The sequence below is a fragment of the Siphateles boraxobius genome, unplaced genomic scaffold (genome assembly GCF_051911475.1).
Source record: "Siphateles boraxobius isolate OS27281-9 unplaced genomic scaffold, OSU_SipBor_1 60, whole genome shotgun sequence".
Lineage (NCBI taxonomy): Eukaryota > Metazoa > Chordata > Actinopteri > Cypriniformes > Leuciscidae > Siphateles > Siphateles boraxobius.
This window is the reverse complement of record NW_027509187.1, coordinates 9,022-25,548: the sequence shown is the minus strand read 5'-3', so window position 1 is coordinate 25,548 and position 16,527 is coordinate 9,022. Positions and strand designations below refer to the sequence as shown.

Here is a 16,527-nt window from a genome sequence, read left to right as displayed (position 1 = left end):
TCCGAAGATGAACGAAGGTCTTACGGGGTTGGTACAGCATGGGGGTGAGTAATTAATGACTTAATTTTCATTTTTGGGTGAACTAACCCTTTAAATAATTAGATCAATGCAGATCATCTCTGTGCAGTTTCCCTATACCCACTTTGTTTTACTGGTTTACTGTAAATACTGTTCTGTGTCGCCATGCTGATTAAAAAACGTGTCCAGATATTCATCTAAAATATTCATCACACATGTTTATTCATTTCTTTTTAAATAATATAAAATAACCCTGTACAAAACCTCACCATTCGCAGCATTCGAAAATTGCAGGTACAACATATTAAAAGTTTCCATTCCATAAAAAACAACAACACCAAACACCAAATCAGAAAAAAAACAACACCAAACACAGTTTGGGTTTCACAGCATCGGCTCTTAGTGTTCACACAGGCTTAAGATCATTAAAGCCAAATACTGTAGATCAAAGAGATCAATAATATGCTATTATTTCACAGAAATCAATGAAACAGAGTTTTAAACCCTTCAACCAGAGTTATATAGTTCAGTAGTGTGAGGTATAACAGATAGTAATGTATGTACAGATATAGTTTATGGAGTTCCTATAAAGCTTTTGTCTTTCATGATCTTCACATTTAAAGTCAAACAAAACTCAATACTTTCATACTTCTGAGTCAGTGATATTATATCACATTTTTGGATTTTGCTCTTGGAAATTGCTGTTGTTGTCATCATGTTTATGGCCCAGAAATATCCTCCTCTGGAATCCACAAGGTTTGCTGTAGTTTGGTTTCTTTTTGTAAATGATTGTAACGATGATGATGATGATGAAGATGATGAAACAGCCTGTAACTGCTGCGATGACGGTGTCCTCAGTTCTAAAACCAGGACTTGGGTTTATAAGCAGTGCTGTATTTATATCTAAAAAAGTGCATTTAAAAGAATTGTTTAAATCATAAACTCAACTTCAGCCTATCAAACATTATTCAGATTCTCCACACAAACTTCAGAAAACATTTCTGCAGCTGAGAATCTGATCAAACTGATTTCTTGACACACAGACCAAAACAAAAATATCTCTAAAATCACTCCGACTGAAATATCTGAGATTTCACAATTTGGAAACTATAATTTTCAGTTTCCTCCTTAGACCTTAACATCTTAAATCATTTATTCACAGGTGGTTTAAAATTATAAATATGCCAACGCATATGCTGACAAGACACTAAAGAGCAGTTTTCTGAGTTCCAAAAGTAACAAACTCCCAAGAAATAGACCAGGAACATGGAAGACAGAAGCAATTAACACATACTAGAAACTAACCTACAGAACAGAGCCTAAACACACTTTAAACATGAACAAACAAGCTCAAAACGTGACAATTATATACGGTACCTGTTATGTTCACAGTGAATTCTGTGTCTTTCCGTCCACAGTTTGTTTGGATAAAGAATCTGAATTGTCCCGTCATTACTGTAGTTGAACTGAAGCTGCATGTGAAGTTTCTCTGTTCACAGGAGCTGTTTTCTCTACAGATTTCAGAGTTATTATATTTCTCAGGATATCGAAACTTATACAGTGAAATGCAGCAATCAGACTTCTTCAGAGAGACGCTGCAGGTGAAAGTTACTTCTTTCCTCACAGTTCCAGTCACATCAGCACAGCTTACACTGATGTCACCTGAAAAATAACATATAATACAGCAACTGATCACAACACAACCTGTTGTGTCAGTGTCCACGCCAGTTATATAAAACATATACAAAGACTCTTTTATTAGAGAACCTATTCATAAATAAAACCAATGCATTATGTTTTTGTACATTAGATCATCAATAGAATTTGATCTTTAGCTATGGGACACTCACACATTTTATTATCTATTATTTATTGTAGCTTATATAAAATATTATTTATTTACAAAAAGCAGAATAATACAGTTGTCTCTCTGCATCCAAAATCATTCTAATTATATCTTTTAATCATGTGCATCAGATAGAGTCAATTGAGAAACACAAGTTCCTGTAGTCATGACTGAAAATGTGTTTATTATCTCTAAAAGTAAAGTAAATTTGTACTGATCTGTATGAACAGAAGAGTGTGAGTGTATAAACACATAAATTAGCATATATATATATATATATATATATATATATATATATATATATATATATATATATATATATATATATATATATATATAAACAAAAGTCCACCTAAAATTGTTTTTTTTTTCTTCTAAATATTTACTAAAGTAATTCTGGGAGTCATGTTCTATCATGTTCCACAAAATTACTATTACAATAAATCAAACTTAATTATTTGTTCTGTGACTAGAGCTTTTAACATTCATTGCTGGGGGAAAATATTTCCTGTTAATGTAATCTGTACAAGTAGTTCAAACTAATATCATTTATAGAATATGTAATGCAATCATATCTGACATATACTGTAAAGCTTCATTGTTAAACACTTCACTTAAAATATCTATATTAATTTCTTGGAATTTGTTTTGAATTGCAATTCTGCTTCCTTTAATTCAAATTCTAATTGTAATTCTAGATCCTGTTTTTGACATCAATTCAAATTCAATTCAAATTCAAGAATTGAATTGGAATTTAGGAGTCATTCTCTATTCAATTCTGAATTGTGCACAAGCATGATATATATATATATATATATATATATATATATATATATATATATATATATATATATAAATATATAATATATATATATATAAATAAGATTTGATCTTTTTTCTTCATGATCTTCATGAAAGTTTAATCTCTTACCATCAGCTTGACAGACATCAGTAAAAGTCCAAACCAGAATGAACAGTTGAACTGCATTTACAGCATTCATGGTTTTGATCCTGCAATAAACAAGAATGATCAGAAGGAAAATGACTAATAAGGAAGTACATTGTGTACAAAATAAGCAAACGATCTTTAGGGTGATTTAAAGTAGTTTGAAATGATATTTCCTTTATGTTTCAAGAAACGCCAATATTTTCTTTTGCATCTTTAGACTTATATTTTGTCAAATACAGAATATGATAGTTGCACAGTAAAAAAATAATACTTTGAATTAATACTTGCTTGTTGAAAGTTTGAGAAAATACTCACACTGAAACAGTTTTCCAGGATTCACACAAACATAAAGAATCATACCTTAATTTGGTGGTGTTGAAGGGACTCACGAGTGCAAAATACAACCACAAAATTTAATTTAATATTCAACAATATTATTGATCTGCCTCCATTGACACCATTATATGAGAACTGAACTGAGCTGGACGATGACATCACAGTTTTCTGGTTAAGGATCAGTAAATATAAAGGATATTATTTTCCTGTTGAGAGAGAGTTATTGCTCACCTCTGGTCTGTATGTCCTCAGCGTGTGAGTTCATTCACTCTGACTCTCTCTACAGCGCACTCCAGGTTTATACAGATCCAGTATTAGATATACTATTACGTTATAGATTGCATCAACACAATCAGTCGTTAAACTGGTTCAAGTCTTAATGCAGTTTGTACAAAATTTTCCATCATCACAAACAATACAATGTACCACAGTTGTGCCTCGAGCAAAGTGCTTCCCATAATGCTTTTTAGGCAGACTTTCATTAATAAATATCCATTTAAAATGGCTAATTCTCATTACATCTTAATTAGGTGTTCAAGCAGGAAGTTCTGAAAACCTATTGTAATTGCTATTTGATTAAAAAAAAAAAAACATAAAACGCATCGTGCAGCCCAAACCGTAAGCCCCAGAGACTTGAAACTCGGCCAGATGGTAGGCCTCAATTTGGGGACAACCTATCAGAGTATGACCCTGATTGGCCCATAGGTGGCGCTACAGCAACCAAAAGTACTAAATTGCTGTTAACTCCTCGACCGTTGGTCCTAGCCTCAAGCTTTTTACACCACTGTGATCCTTGGCTCTAGACGGACAAAATTTTCCGCTATGTCGAATTTTGTCTAAAACCTACTTTTGCGAACTAGTCCCTGGTTTTTCGCCCGATCGGAACCAAACCAGTCTAGGCCTATTCTCTGGACTCTCAAGATCAATAATTATCGAAAAAAAGTTGAAATTTTGCATTTGGGTGGCTGTAACAGGGTCATTTAGAAAAGGGGCGGGGCAAAATACAGTCAAAAGCCTATAAATCCTAAACGAAAAGTCAAAACTTCACAAAAACTGATGAGCATATGTGTCATAACATGGCCAAGAAGCATGCAAAGTTTCATGGAGATCGGGCCATAGGTGGCGCTATAACTGTTAAAAAGCTTTAAAACCATATATTTCCATATGGTAAATTGCCTGTATTGGCTGTAAATGGTCTTTTCCATCTATTATGCCAGTGTTTAAATCTATGATAAATAAAACTTAATGTCTTTTGATGCTTTTGTGCTTAACGGCCTTAAAAGCCTTAACTGCTTGAACACCGCTAAATGCTGCTTGCAGCTTTAATTCTAAATATTTCTGTCTCGTCCATTTCTTTTCCATTCGTTCCTTCAGCATCACTCGACAGGGAATCAGTCCAAGCATAAAAATCAGATCGCTAATAAATAGGTGCATTTCATTTCATTTCATTATAGTCTGTTATTTATTTCTGTAATCTAGGCCATCATAAAGATAGGCTGTACAAACACGGTCCTTACAGAACTTTTTACAAGCGAAACACATACTGTATGAAAGACCAGTGTTGTGGCAAAAACAGACAACACTCAACCAACAACAGAAATGTTGAATATCATCATTTCATGCATAATTATTATATGACTTTGCTATAATGCATTGCAAGTTACGTTATATTCATATAATTGACTGATACACACTGGATTTTAATTCAGGTATTGTGTAAAGTCTATCTTTTTCACACTTTCTCAGAATTTAAGTATGCTCAACTGCCATAAGGCTTTTATAATATGAGAAATACATGACATTCAGTTCAGTTCATCTACAGATGAGTCTGCAAAGCGAACCTTTCATAGCATTGCAAAATAGCATTTGCACACTGGAGATCTGAATGTCATATCAAAGCAGTGGCACTCAAAATAATATATGAAGTCTTCTGTGATAAAACACACAATATACTGTAAATAGCAGCCAAAAGTGATGTCCAGATGGGATATTTGTTTTTAATGACCCAACGAGTTCAATTAAAACATCAAATTATGAGGAACATATTTTATATTTTTAAATATGAGGGAGGAACAAAACACTGCACTTGGTTAAGATGTTTATGTCTTTATTATGAGTCTGGATGTGGAGGTATTTTCTTTTCACTAAAGAAAAATGATCAAATTATCATAAATATTTTAAAAAATAATGTCAGGATGCACAAAATACGAATATGTCTCATTCTCTCACTCCCTCACTCATTCATTCAAAATATTTATATATTTAAAATTAAAGATTAATTTAAAACAAAACCTAAAACTTCTTGTTTTTTACAATTAAATGATTGTACTCAATTTAATGATTTATTTTAGTTTCATATTTCATACATTATAAGTGAAACTAAAACCATAAAAATGTCATAAGTTGAAATGAAATAAACTTTGACTGAAATGAAATAAATATATTATGCAAGCTAGTTGGCACGGCAACATTTGTCATTTTAATTTAGTTTATATAACTTGATGTACTAAAAAAAAAAAAAAAAATGAATACAAACTATATAGACATTTTAAAATATATATATTAAAAAACACACAATAAAATTTCCAAAACTTTAACTAAAATGAAAAGGAACCCTGAAAATATAATTATAAAAACTGATTCAAAGTTTGAATAACAACTATATTAATATTTCAATGATTCTAAAATAAAGCTGATTTAAACCTCGTGTTTATCTCTCTTTCAGCATCCAAATAAATCGATGGAAGACCTGTAGAGTTGAAAGCATCTTTACTGTTGTCATGGTAACAGTGACATCAGTGAGGCGTGCTCGGGTCAGGAGGAGATCTGAGTGAATGCACTGACGATCAGATCTACTCTTCCCGCTTCAGATCCAGCTCAGCTGCCGGACAGCATTTCCTGAGGGATCGTCACTGTGCCGCCTCACAATCACAACACAAACCCAAACCTGTCCTGGTGAACACGACAGGCTTCGGGAAATCTGAGTTCTGTGCGGAATTTACATCCAATTTGATGAGACTGGATGTGGAACAATCTCATGAAACAATAAAATTACATCCCAGCTCATTTTTCACCCCAAAAAACAAAAGAAAATAATATTTCATTTAAAAAAAAAAAATGTAAGCCTATTTTAGGACTATTACATGTTTTTTTCATGACAGTTACACACATCCTGTTCTGTAAAAATTATATGATCAATAAGTTATGACAACATACTTTTTTACATTGCTTTAACTCATCAAAATAAGTTAACTTTATTTTTAAGTTCTACAAGACAACTCCCTTTTTTAAGTCAGTTTAATGTAATTTCAGTTTGAATGACTTTTATCCAAGTAGATTGTACTTAAAAATTTAAGGAAGGAACTTTTTTTTAAAAAGTGGGCCAAATGGTTATTCAAGTTTTTCTTTTTCTTTTTTAATATACTGGCATAAATTAAAGACAGTATAACAATGATAAAGTATCCATTCTTTAACATTTTCAGTAATGTGTAATTTTTTGGAATTAATATTATAATATTGAGAGTTTAGGGGGGAAATGTTCTTAATTGTCATGAAAATGATGAATACAAAATAATAATACTCCTAAAATAAAATAAAAACTGATTTTGAAGTGAAATACGTTTGAGACAGTTTCATGACAAGTTTCATGAGATTCACATCTATGAAGTTTGAATGGATCCAGGTAAGTGGAAGAAGTAGAACTGAATGAATCCAGACTGACAGTGGCCGCTGAGCCGGAATCATAATCAGAGCGCTGGTTATGAATGTGTTATGATGAATGTCTTCCCTGCAGAAGCGCTGTAATGTCCCGCTCCACCTCTTCAAATGGACAATGAAGATCATACCTGAAATAGACAATTCAGATGTTACAGATGATTCTGTATTTGTTCATATTCATATTTGCTCTGTGAAATACTTGATTCTGATTGGTCAAACGCTGTGCTAGTTTAATGTCTGCAATACACACTCTCTGTCTTCTTTTATTTTGGACATTACATGCAAATCACTCTGAATTTATGAGCATATCTCGGTACCGTCTGTAAGGAACTCCGTCGGCAGTGATGAGAAACTTCTCGAAGTTCCATCGGATGTCGTTGACTTTAATGGGAGACCAGTAGAGCTTCCTGATGTCTCCAATCACCGGGTTGACAAACGGAAGAGATTCCTGGAAGAACAAAGTCATTGTAACGTTGCTAGAACGGACTTACTCTGGCTTAACCTGTAACTTATTATTAGCAACAGTAGTTTATTAATTTGCTAGATTTTCAATTTCCTTTATTTTGAAATAGCATTTAACAGGTAGCGGATAACATTAATTTGCATCACTTGCAGTCTGTTTTTAAGTTTAACTGATAATCCACAGTACCAAGCAGAACATGCATAATTGAAAATGACATTGAATCAATGATACAACCAGTAATTTCTTGATAGAAAAATATAAAATGCCTTGTTCTGCGGTACAAGAATTTCAGTTTACCTGCACACTTGGATAGTATTTTGTCAGCAATGGATTTACAGGTTAATGACTGCTCTAATGTTAACCCCTATGGCAAGCCGTTTTAACTTCTATTCATTTCCAGGATATGAATTCTTGATATCAACAATTCAATTTTTGATATCAACAATTCAATTTTTGATATCAACAATTACATTTTTGATATCACCAATTTAATTATTGATATCAACAATTTCATTCTTGATATCAACAATTGAATTCTTGATATCTGTAATTGTATTTTCACTAGTGAAATGTCACCATAGGCTGCCATTCAAAATTAATTGTTGATATCAACAATTGATTTCTTACTAGTAGAAATATAATTTTTCATATCAATAATTACATTGTTACTAGTAAGAATGTGAATTCCTGATATCAATAATTCAATTGTCACTAGTTGAAATGTCTATTCTTGATATCAACAATTTAATTGCTACTAGTAAAAACTTTCATTTTTGATATCTGAAAATGTATTTCTGATATCAATATTATTTCAGATATCTAAAATGGCTTTCTTACTAGTAACAATCACATTCATGATATCAGAAATTAACATAGTCACTAGTGAAAATGGAATTATTGATATCAAAAATGAACATTGTTACTAGTAGCAATTCAATTGTTGATATCAAGAATAGACATTTCAACTAGTGACAATTGAATTCTTGATATCAAAAAATAAAGGTTTTTACTAGTAAGAATTGTATTTCTGATATGTAAAATTGGAATTGCAACTAGTAAGAAATCAATTATGGATATCAACAATTGATTTTGAATGACAGCCTATGGTGACATTTCACTAGTGAAAATACAACTACAGATATCAAGAATTATAGTTTTTACTAGTTGAAATACAATTCTTGATATCTAGAATGAGCATTTTAATTAGTAAAAATGTGATTGTTGATATCAAGAATTAGCATTGTTACTAGTGGAAATGTAATTTCTGATATCAAAAATTGCCATTGTTACTAGTATAAATCTAATTCCTGATATCAATAACTATAATTTTAACTAGTTAAAATTGAATTGTTGATATCAAGAATTCATATCCTGGAAATGAATAAAAGTTAAAACGGCTTGCCATAAACCCCAGGTATGTAACACTTTTCTGAGACACTATTTCAGTGCCATTGCATTTGACCTTTGTACACTAAGTACACTTGTTCTAGACAACTTGCTGTTTGTTCCAAGTAAAAAATGGACTAAGTTTTTCCCAGATGTATTGAAAGCCTGTTGTCTATAAGCCACTTGCTAACACTATTTAATTCATTACCGAGAAGATAAATGTCCAATTTTTCCAATTAATTAATTTTCTAAATGTTTTATAGGCTAAATAAGTGATTTGTGATGTGAACCCTCTCAGATCTACTGATAAACTCATTTATGTGACGGCTTTGTTAGATTGAAAAAAAAACATTTAAAAATGAGAAATTGTGGGGAAGAAATGTCTATAATTGTGATGAAAATCATGTCAAAAGGACTCAAACTAGACTTTATTTTGTTTCTGCAAATGCTAATGCCCATATGCTGGATTGAGTGATACCTTCAGGAAGGCGTACAGACGGTGTTCGTCTGCGCCGTTCACCTCAATCCTGCCGAACACGGGGAACTGTGGGAGGAAACCTGCTCCCGGTCTCACATACTGCAGAACATTCAGGATTTCATGGTTCTCTTCTGGGAAGAGCAAAAGAAAAGAAAACTCTTACTGACCCTAAACTTTAAAACTGTGTTGAAATCAAAAAAAGGTTATCTTTCAAGGGGTGGTTCAGGATTTTGCACATCGGACCTCATTTCCAAGTTAGCCTGACTGTTATTTATCAGTGGAGACAGTTTTCATCCAGTCATTCCAGTTGCATAGTTCGCCGGTGCTAGGCTAGCGCGAGTCAACGGTATCTGCTAACCTGGCATTAAAAACAGTTTTACCCACTCCACAGTACACCAAAAGCAAATCAATTATAACGCCAGACTATGTAAATGTCTGTTGAGAGAATAATTTTAGAAATCAAACTACTCTTGCATCTCAATGATCGCATTACATTTACAGGAACTAGTTTCTCAGCAGCGGCGGAGTTTTACTTTGCTCCGGTTAGTAGTACTGCGCCGAAAAGAAAACACAGAACAGAAGCGCACTACAGTCGGGGCGTCTAGCTAGCTAGTAGTAGCCTTGAACAACGATATTGAAACATTCGATTGTAAACGAAGGAATTGGCAATACGGTGATATACTCTGCTTGTGTAGTGATGAGTGTCAGCGGCAGGAAATAAACTCGCGTGATTGTCATTTGGACCGGCTCTCTCGGTTGCCAAGGTAACTTAATATCACTCCGCCGCTGCTGTAGACTGTGCTAATAAATACAGGGAACAAAGTATAACTATTGCAATGCGATGAAAGGGTAGTTTGATTTCTAACATTATTCTCTCAACAGACATTTACATCGATAGTCTGGCATTATAATTTATTTGCTTTTGGTGTACTGTGGAGTGGGTAAAACTGTGTTTAATGGCAGGCTAGCAGATACCGTTGACTCGCGCTAGCCTAGCACCAGCGAACTATGCAACTGGAAGGACTGGATGAAAGTTTTTGAAAACTGTCTCCGCTGATAAATAACACCCAGGCTAACTTGGAAATGAGGTCCGATGTCCAAAATCCTGAACCACCCCTTTCAGGTCAGATTGTACAACCTGCCCCAGTCTCCCTTATTTAATAAACATCCAATGCTAGATTCTGACATCTGTTCAATGAACACCGAACCAGTAACACGCCAGTCTTACCAGGAGCCTGAAGACCAAACTGATTGCAGGGGAATCCAAGCACAGTGAAGTCCAGTCCTCCGAACATGTCCATGAGTGCATTCATCCTGTGATACTGCATCAGCATTTGTTTCAGTTATGATTATTTATATACAGTTTTATTCATGTTTAAATAAGTTCAATCGTTTTTGATTGACAGCTGCATCACATTAAATTAAAACATTTGTTTTAAATGGTTCATAAAAAATCATGTATGTAAAATAATAATAATTTTAATTTATATAACACCTTTACCGAGCTCAAGGATGCTTCACAACATCATACAATGAATCAACCAGACAATCATATGGACAATGCAGTCCAGAACAAGAGCCAATGCAGATGCATAGCGGTTATGTCAATTATCAAGACATTATCATAATACAAATACATATTAAGACATTCAAATCCATAACAAAGAACACTAGGCAGCATTGAAAGGTAGACCATAAGCATTCAATATATATATATATATATATATATATATATATATATATATATTGTGTGTGTGTGTGTGTGTGTGTGTGTGTGTGTGTGTGTGTGTGTGTGTGTGTGTGTGTGTGTGTGTGTGTGTGTGTGTGTGTGTGTGTGTGTGTGTGTGTGTATCCTAGTATCCTACTCATTACAAGTGCATTAAATGATTTTTTAAAACTGTTCTACTTAACAGAGGAAAACTCATACCTCTTCAACGGTGGACCCTCAGAAAGTCGCCACGTTCACGATGAGAAGAACTTTTCCTCTGAAGATGTTGAGTGGGGCGGCCTTTCCCTCCAGGGTCTCCATGGTGAAGTCATACACTGAATTTGCAGCCATATTTGCCTGTAGACTCTCAGTTCCTGTGCACTAAAGTGTATCAGTGATGTTACACACTAACCTCTGGCTCTCGGCTGCGTTTCATTCATCGTTCTGTATCTCTTGGCTCAGCAGAGGTTCTGCATGAATGGCTCTATTGTTTTTGAGCCGTTCATGTTTTTTTTGTCCCAGGTTTGCAAAGGCATGCTGACCCTGATGGTCATGTGTGTTCTCATTTCAAAGATCAGGTGATTGTAACCGTGTCACTGACCAACAGAAAGCCTCCATCTCGCTGATGAATCAGGTTTATTTATTTATGTTTGTTTGTTTATCTTATAGGACCCTCCAGACATAATATTAATTATAAATGACTGCCATATAAATAAAGCAAACAAAATGCATGCATTTACTGAAGGTTGTTGGTATCATATAAATCAATAGCATATGCTTATTATTTTAGTAGCCTAATTTATCTCATGTGGATGTTTGAAGTCGCTTGGTTTGTTGGTACTATAAAGATGTCATTCTTGTGTATCTGTCTCTTTGCCTGTCTATCGATCGGTCTATGTGTTATTTTATGTCTGTCTATCTATCTAGAGACGTGCACTACACACATTCAAACAGTTATTTATGTCTGACACTGCTCTTCCAGGTCGTTAGATGGCAGCAGTGAGTCACGAGCGTCCTGTCGAATCCGCATCATCCTGTGCAGAAGAACCCGGATGAGCCGGTCAGCTGTTTATCAATCATGATAAATAATGTGTGTGGATCAAAGGACAGTATCAGCATGGATCAAAAACATGATGAACGCATGCAAAGCCACAGGTATATTTTATAAAGAGTGATCCAGGTGTCCATGGATTTAGAGAAACATGCGCGTTCCTTTGACTAGCATGCGCACAAACAGACGTTTGCATTCAGAAAGGCATCCATGCAAACAGCAGCAGAACATCTGTACTGTACATATAAACATAATTTTCTATGAGACAGTGGCTACATTGGTTTGCACGCATGCATGCATGCATATTGAAAACATAAAGCATTTGTTTTGTGTAATCAGTCTTTTACTGGTTGACATGTTCTTATTATAACATTTTGTCTGTAAAACGCATTGTCTTGTGCGCACGCATGCTACTCGTCCTGAAAGCAGGGTTTTTAGACGTGTACACTGTAGTCGTAGTCAATTTTGATAACATTATGTCTAATACAGTTTCTCAGTTGTTTTGTATCCGCGATGCATGCATTTAATATTTGGCGGTTAATATTTGGTCAAGTCATTACCATGGTTTTATACATTGGCATTTTTCCAAGATGTACAGTATGATGTTTATATTTTTAGTCATGTTTATATATATATATATATATACACTATATTATGGGGGTGACACACTTACCACTGACATCTTCCCATTGAAATGTGCAGTATGTCAGTAGCTGTATTTGATTTCTTATTGATCTGTGTTGTGTTGTGACAGGTGTCATCTGCTGGACCTGCCCTGGGAGGATGTGTTAGTCACACACGTGTTCTGTTACCTGCCTCTGCGTCACCTGGTCAGCCTGCAGCGCGTCAGCAAGAGCTTTCGTTCTCTCATACAGGTGTACCTGGACAACTGCCGTAAGTTTGACCCTGCGCAGGTGAGGGAAAAAACTTGAAAATGGATATTTTCCGTTCTCTGTTGTACTGTATGTATTTCGTCAAGCTTGCATACTATCCTTCCTTTGTTTCTCCTCAGACGGGGCCAAACATTCCCAAAGAAGCCTTCTGCTCCATCCTTCGCCACAATCAAGTCCTCCACCACCTCTGTGTCAGCAACTGCTCTGATTGGATCTCTGATAAAGAGCTTCTGCCTGTGATTGGTCAGAACCAGCACCTGCTGCGTGTGGACCTGCGTGGCTGTGTTCATCTGAGCCGTCAAGCTCTGGTGGCGGTGTCTCTGAGCTGCCCGCGTCTCACACACCTGAGCCTGGCACACTGCGAGTGGGTGGACAGCCTGGCACTGCGCAGTCTAGCGGATCACTGCTCAGACCTGCGCTCGCTGGACGTCACCGCCTGCCGACAGCTGAAGGACGAGGTCGTGTGTTACGTGGCGGGGAAGTGCCCGGCGCTGCGCTCGCTCTCAGTGGCGGTTAATGCCAACATCACGGACACGGCGGTCGAGGAAGTGGCCAAGAAGTGCAGAGAGCTGGAGGAGCTGGACCTCACGGGGTGTCTGCGGGTGCGAAACCAGGCCATCAGGTGTGCTTGTGTTTGTGCTGAGAAGCTTGTTTTAAAGCTCTGATCAGATTATGGCTGCGTGATTTGGGGAAAAAAATTAAATTGCTTTTTATTTATTTATTTTATTTATTTCCCTGGAAAAAAACAACAACGTCCAGATCCTGCTTGTTTGTAAGACTGCACAATTTGGTCAAGAATATTGTGATTATAACAGTCTCATTTATATATAATCATAATATTTTGGCCAAATCATCTTACAAACAAGCAGTTTTTTCTTCTATATTTTTCTGAAATACTTTCTTATTTTACAGGGAAATACTTAAATAGTAATGTTTATTATTTTGTTTAATATTTTGTTATTAATAATAGTAATAATAAATGCACAATAAATATTAATAATTATAACATTAGTAATTATATTAATACTACATTTTACTTGATTGTAAGTCAAACATAAATATTGTAATTTTATATATAAATATGACTATATAATAATATATATAGTCATATTTATAAATAATAACATTCATAATATATAATATATATCATTTTCATTATTATTAAATAATTTTACTAAAAAGAAGAAATATTACTATTGTATTAGTATTGTACTAATACTAACATTTATGCCTGTCTTAATTTCTTCATTTTATTTGATTTCTAACTTTTATTTTAGTGGAAAAACTCAAGGACCCTTAAAGCTTCTCCGTTGTTGACAACAGCCGGTTTATAAGTGCTTCGAGAATGATTGTGCGTGTTTCGTTCCCAAATGCATAAGTGACTGCAAGTCAGAGCAAACGGCGAGATGAACTTCATGTTGAGCAGCATTTACTGTGAACTGAGACGCTACAAACACCAAAGCATGAGCTGCTCATCTGGAGTAAATGAACACAGTACCGCGCTTCACTCTGAAACATGCAGCCCTTATATTTAATTCATTTGCAATTTAATTAATCACACCAAGCCATATTGCGATTCCGGTGTTATTTCGATTAATCTCACAGCCCTATCGCTGTCTGCACGGTACATTTTAAAAGCAGAGTCTATTAATAACTGTTTATTTGTGTGTTTAGGACGTTAGCCGAGTACTGCCCCAAACTGCAGTCGCTCAAAGTCAATCACTGTCACAACGTTACCGAGTCCAGTCTGGGAGTCCTGCGCCGGCGTAACGTGGAGATCGATGTGGAGCCTCCCCTACAGAGGGCGCTAGTGCTTCTGCAGGACGTCGTGGGATTCGCTCCGTTTATTAACCTGCAGATTTAACACATCAGGAACATCCAGGAGAGGTGAGCAAAAAGACATGGAATCAGAACTAACCTCATAATACATGCTTTTTGTGTGTATGATTAGTGCAAATTTCATATTTGTAACCTTTCATCAATATGTAGTGCCTCTGGTTTAGTGCTTGTAATGTGTGAAATGTTTGTTTTGTTTTATAGGTCCTTTCTCTCATCATACATGATCTTTCTCTGGATGCCTGACATTTGAAACAACACATTTTTACACCAATGCAATATCACAGAAGACACACCACGAATCCACATCTCAAGTGCTTGATTGTTTTAGTGTATTTTAGCATTTAAAAAGAAACACTACGATTTACTTGGTTTTCAGAATGGGGCTAGATCAAATCTGGTCCTTTATGAAAATCACCTGGAAATATCTTATTTATTGATGCAGCTTTCTATGTTTTTCATGCACCAAATATTGTATCATTTTGCACTTATGAAATACTGAAATATTTGCACTTTTTTCAGTATCTGAACATTCAGTCCTGGAGCATCATATTTTCTCAGCTTCATTAGACAAATCCTTCCTCAGAATCATCAAGTCATGTTTTACACAATCATACTGGTAGATTCAGAGCTCTGTGTTCATTTGATCCCTATTAATGTAATAATAGAAAAGAATGGAAGAAGCTGGAAAATTAATATTGTTTCTGATTTACTTCATGGGTTTGCAGTGTTTGTTTGAATAAGACAAATCTTTTTGTATATTTTATTTGCACATATGTGCACTGAAATATTGCTGTCAAATTAGATTATATGTTGGTATTGCTCTATATGTTGCATTGATAATATGTAATCAAGACCAAATTTGCAGAATTGAAACATGTTTATAAAGCGTTGCTAGGTGAAATGTTCCTATCACAATGTGCTTATTTTTAATGTTGGGTTCTTTTAGGACTTTTTCATCTATTGCTTTATTATGAGTATTTCAAGGAGTATCAAGATAACATGACAGCAATTTATTGGATAATTGTTCAACATTTTTACATCAAAATTGTGTATGATTTTTGCACATTCACTGTGCTTTAATATGTTTTGCTTTTGTATAATTCCATGCGGTTGTAAATTATAAAGTGCATAAATGTTTTATGCAAATTTATGTTTATATGAAAATATAAACTCTTATGCAATATGAAGCTTTGAAATATTATTTGGTCTTCACATGGAAAGTTTGTGGTATTGTTTTAACCGTTTAACTTGAATTGACCACAGGAGGGCAGTGTAGCCTCTGCTGTCAGATTGATGGATCTGTGATTAATTGCAGAATGGAGTGGGAAATTGATTTGGTTTTGCATTGAAATACAAACGCTGGGTTTCTGTAATGCATGTGTTTTAACCATGAAAATACTTTATTTATGTTATGAGTTGAGTTATGGAGATTGCGGAGAAGTCAAGGTGTTTGACTTGAATTCCTGTACAGGTTCAATAAAAAGAGGTGTAGCCTACTCTTGATTCATACACGGAAAATCTTGCTTGATAATTCAGGAACTACACAAGCCTGGTCATTACTAAAAGTAACTGATTCTCCACATGAATAGAGGGAAGGGTTGTGTCCTAATGACCTGAATTACAGAATTATTAGTCATATACCTTTATTATCCCTGTTTATCCCTGGAACTCAAACTGGTGCTGGATTGTGAAACTCCTTTTGTGTAGAAATCTGAATTAATTTGTATGCATCATCGGAAAGGCATCTCATTTTTTTTTTTTTACATGGGATATTAGTGTTAGCAGTATGTTAAAATGGAGAGAATAAAAATGGTTCATTTAAAATAAGAAAAATAAATAAATG

General features: G+C 34.7%; 3 protein-coding genes across 3 annotated transcripts; 1 reads left to right on the top strand and 2 right to left on the bottom strand.

Moving 5' to 3' along the window:
* Positions 1 to 216: 216 nt before the first annotated feature.
* On the bottom strand, positions 217 to 3,442 carry LOC143718238 (uncharacterized). Its single transcript, XM_077209242.1, has 4 exons — positions 3,381 to 3,442; positions 2,796 to 2,875; positions 1,396 to 1,680; positions 217 to 921 (listed from the first exon to the last, which is right to left on the bottom strand). Exons 2-4 carry the CDS (start codon positions 2,863 to 2,865, stop codon positions 689 to 691), a joined length of 588 nt encoding a protein of 195 aa, XP_077065357.1. The 5' UTR covers positions 2,866 to 2,875; positions 3,381 to 3,442; the 3' UTR covers positions 217 to 688.
* Positions 3,443 to 5,242: 1,800 nt separating this feature from the next.
* Positions 5,243 to 11,381, bottom strand: gpx9 (glutathione peroxidase 9). The gene is made up of 5 exons (XM_077209241.1): positions 11,121 to 11,381; positions 10,422 to 10,515; positions 9,194 to 9,324; positions 7,184 to 7,314; positions 5,243 to 6,994 (listed from the first exon to the last, which is right to left on the bottom strand). The coding sequence occupies exons 1-5, from the start codon at positions 11,250 to 11,252 to the stop codon at positions 6,919 to 6,921; spliced, it is 564 nt and encodes a 187-aa protein (XP_077065356.1). The 5' UTR covers positions 11,253 to 11,381; the 3' UTR covers positions 5,243 to 6,918.
* Positions 11,382 to 11,927: 546 nt separating this feature from the next.
* Positions 11,928 to 16,191, top strand: fbxl15 (F-box and leucine-rich repeat protein 15). Its single transcript, XM_077209239.1, has 5 exons — positions 11,928 to 12,056; positions 12,707 to 12,866; positions 12,965 to 13,467; positions 14,520 to 14,732; positions 14,886 to 16,191. Exons 1-4 carry the CDS (start codon positions 11,980 to 11,982, stop codon positions 14,707 to 14,709), a joined length of 930 nt encoding a protein of 309 aa, XP_077065354.1. The 5' UTR covers positions 11,928 to 11,979; the 3' UTR covers positions 14,710 to 14,732; positions 14,886 to 16,191.
* The last annotated feature ends 336 nt before the right edge of the window (positions 16,192 to 16,527 follow it).

Excerpts from the sequence above, each read along its gene's own strand:
- LOC143718238 (XM_077209242.1), bottom strand. The coding sequence starts at position 2,865 with ATGAATGCTGTAAATGCAGTTCAACTGTTCATTCTGGTTTGGACTTTT. Across the intron at positions 1,681-2,795 it reads TGATGTCTGTCAAGCTGATG|GTGACATCAGTGTAAGCTGT; the intron begins GTAAGAGATTAA and ends GTTATTTTTCAG. Across the intron at positions 922-1,395 it reads ATTCACTGTGAACATAACAG|ATATAAATACAGCACTGCTT; the intron begins GTACCGTATATA and ends GCACTTTTTTAG.
- fbxl15 (XM_077209239.1), top strand. The coding sequence starts at position 11,980 with ATGATAAATAATGTGTGTGGATCAAAGGACAGTATCAGCATGGATCAA. Across the intron at positions 12,057-12,706 it reads GAACGCATGCAAAGCCACAG|GTGTCATCTGCTGGACCTGC; the intron begins GTATATTTTATA and ends GTGTTGTGACAG. Across the intron at positions 12,867-12,964 it reads GTAAGTTTGACCCTGCGCAG|ACGGGGCCAAACATTCCCAA; the intron begins GTGAGGGAAAAA and ends GTTTCTCCTCAG.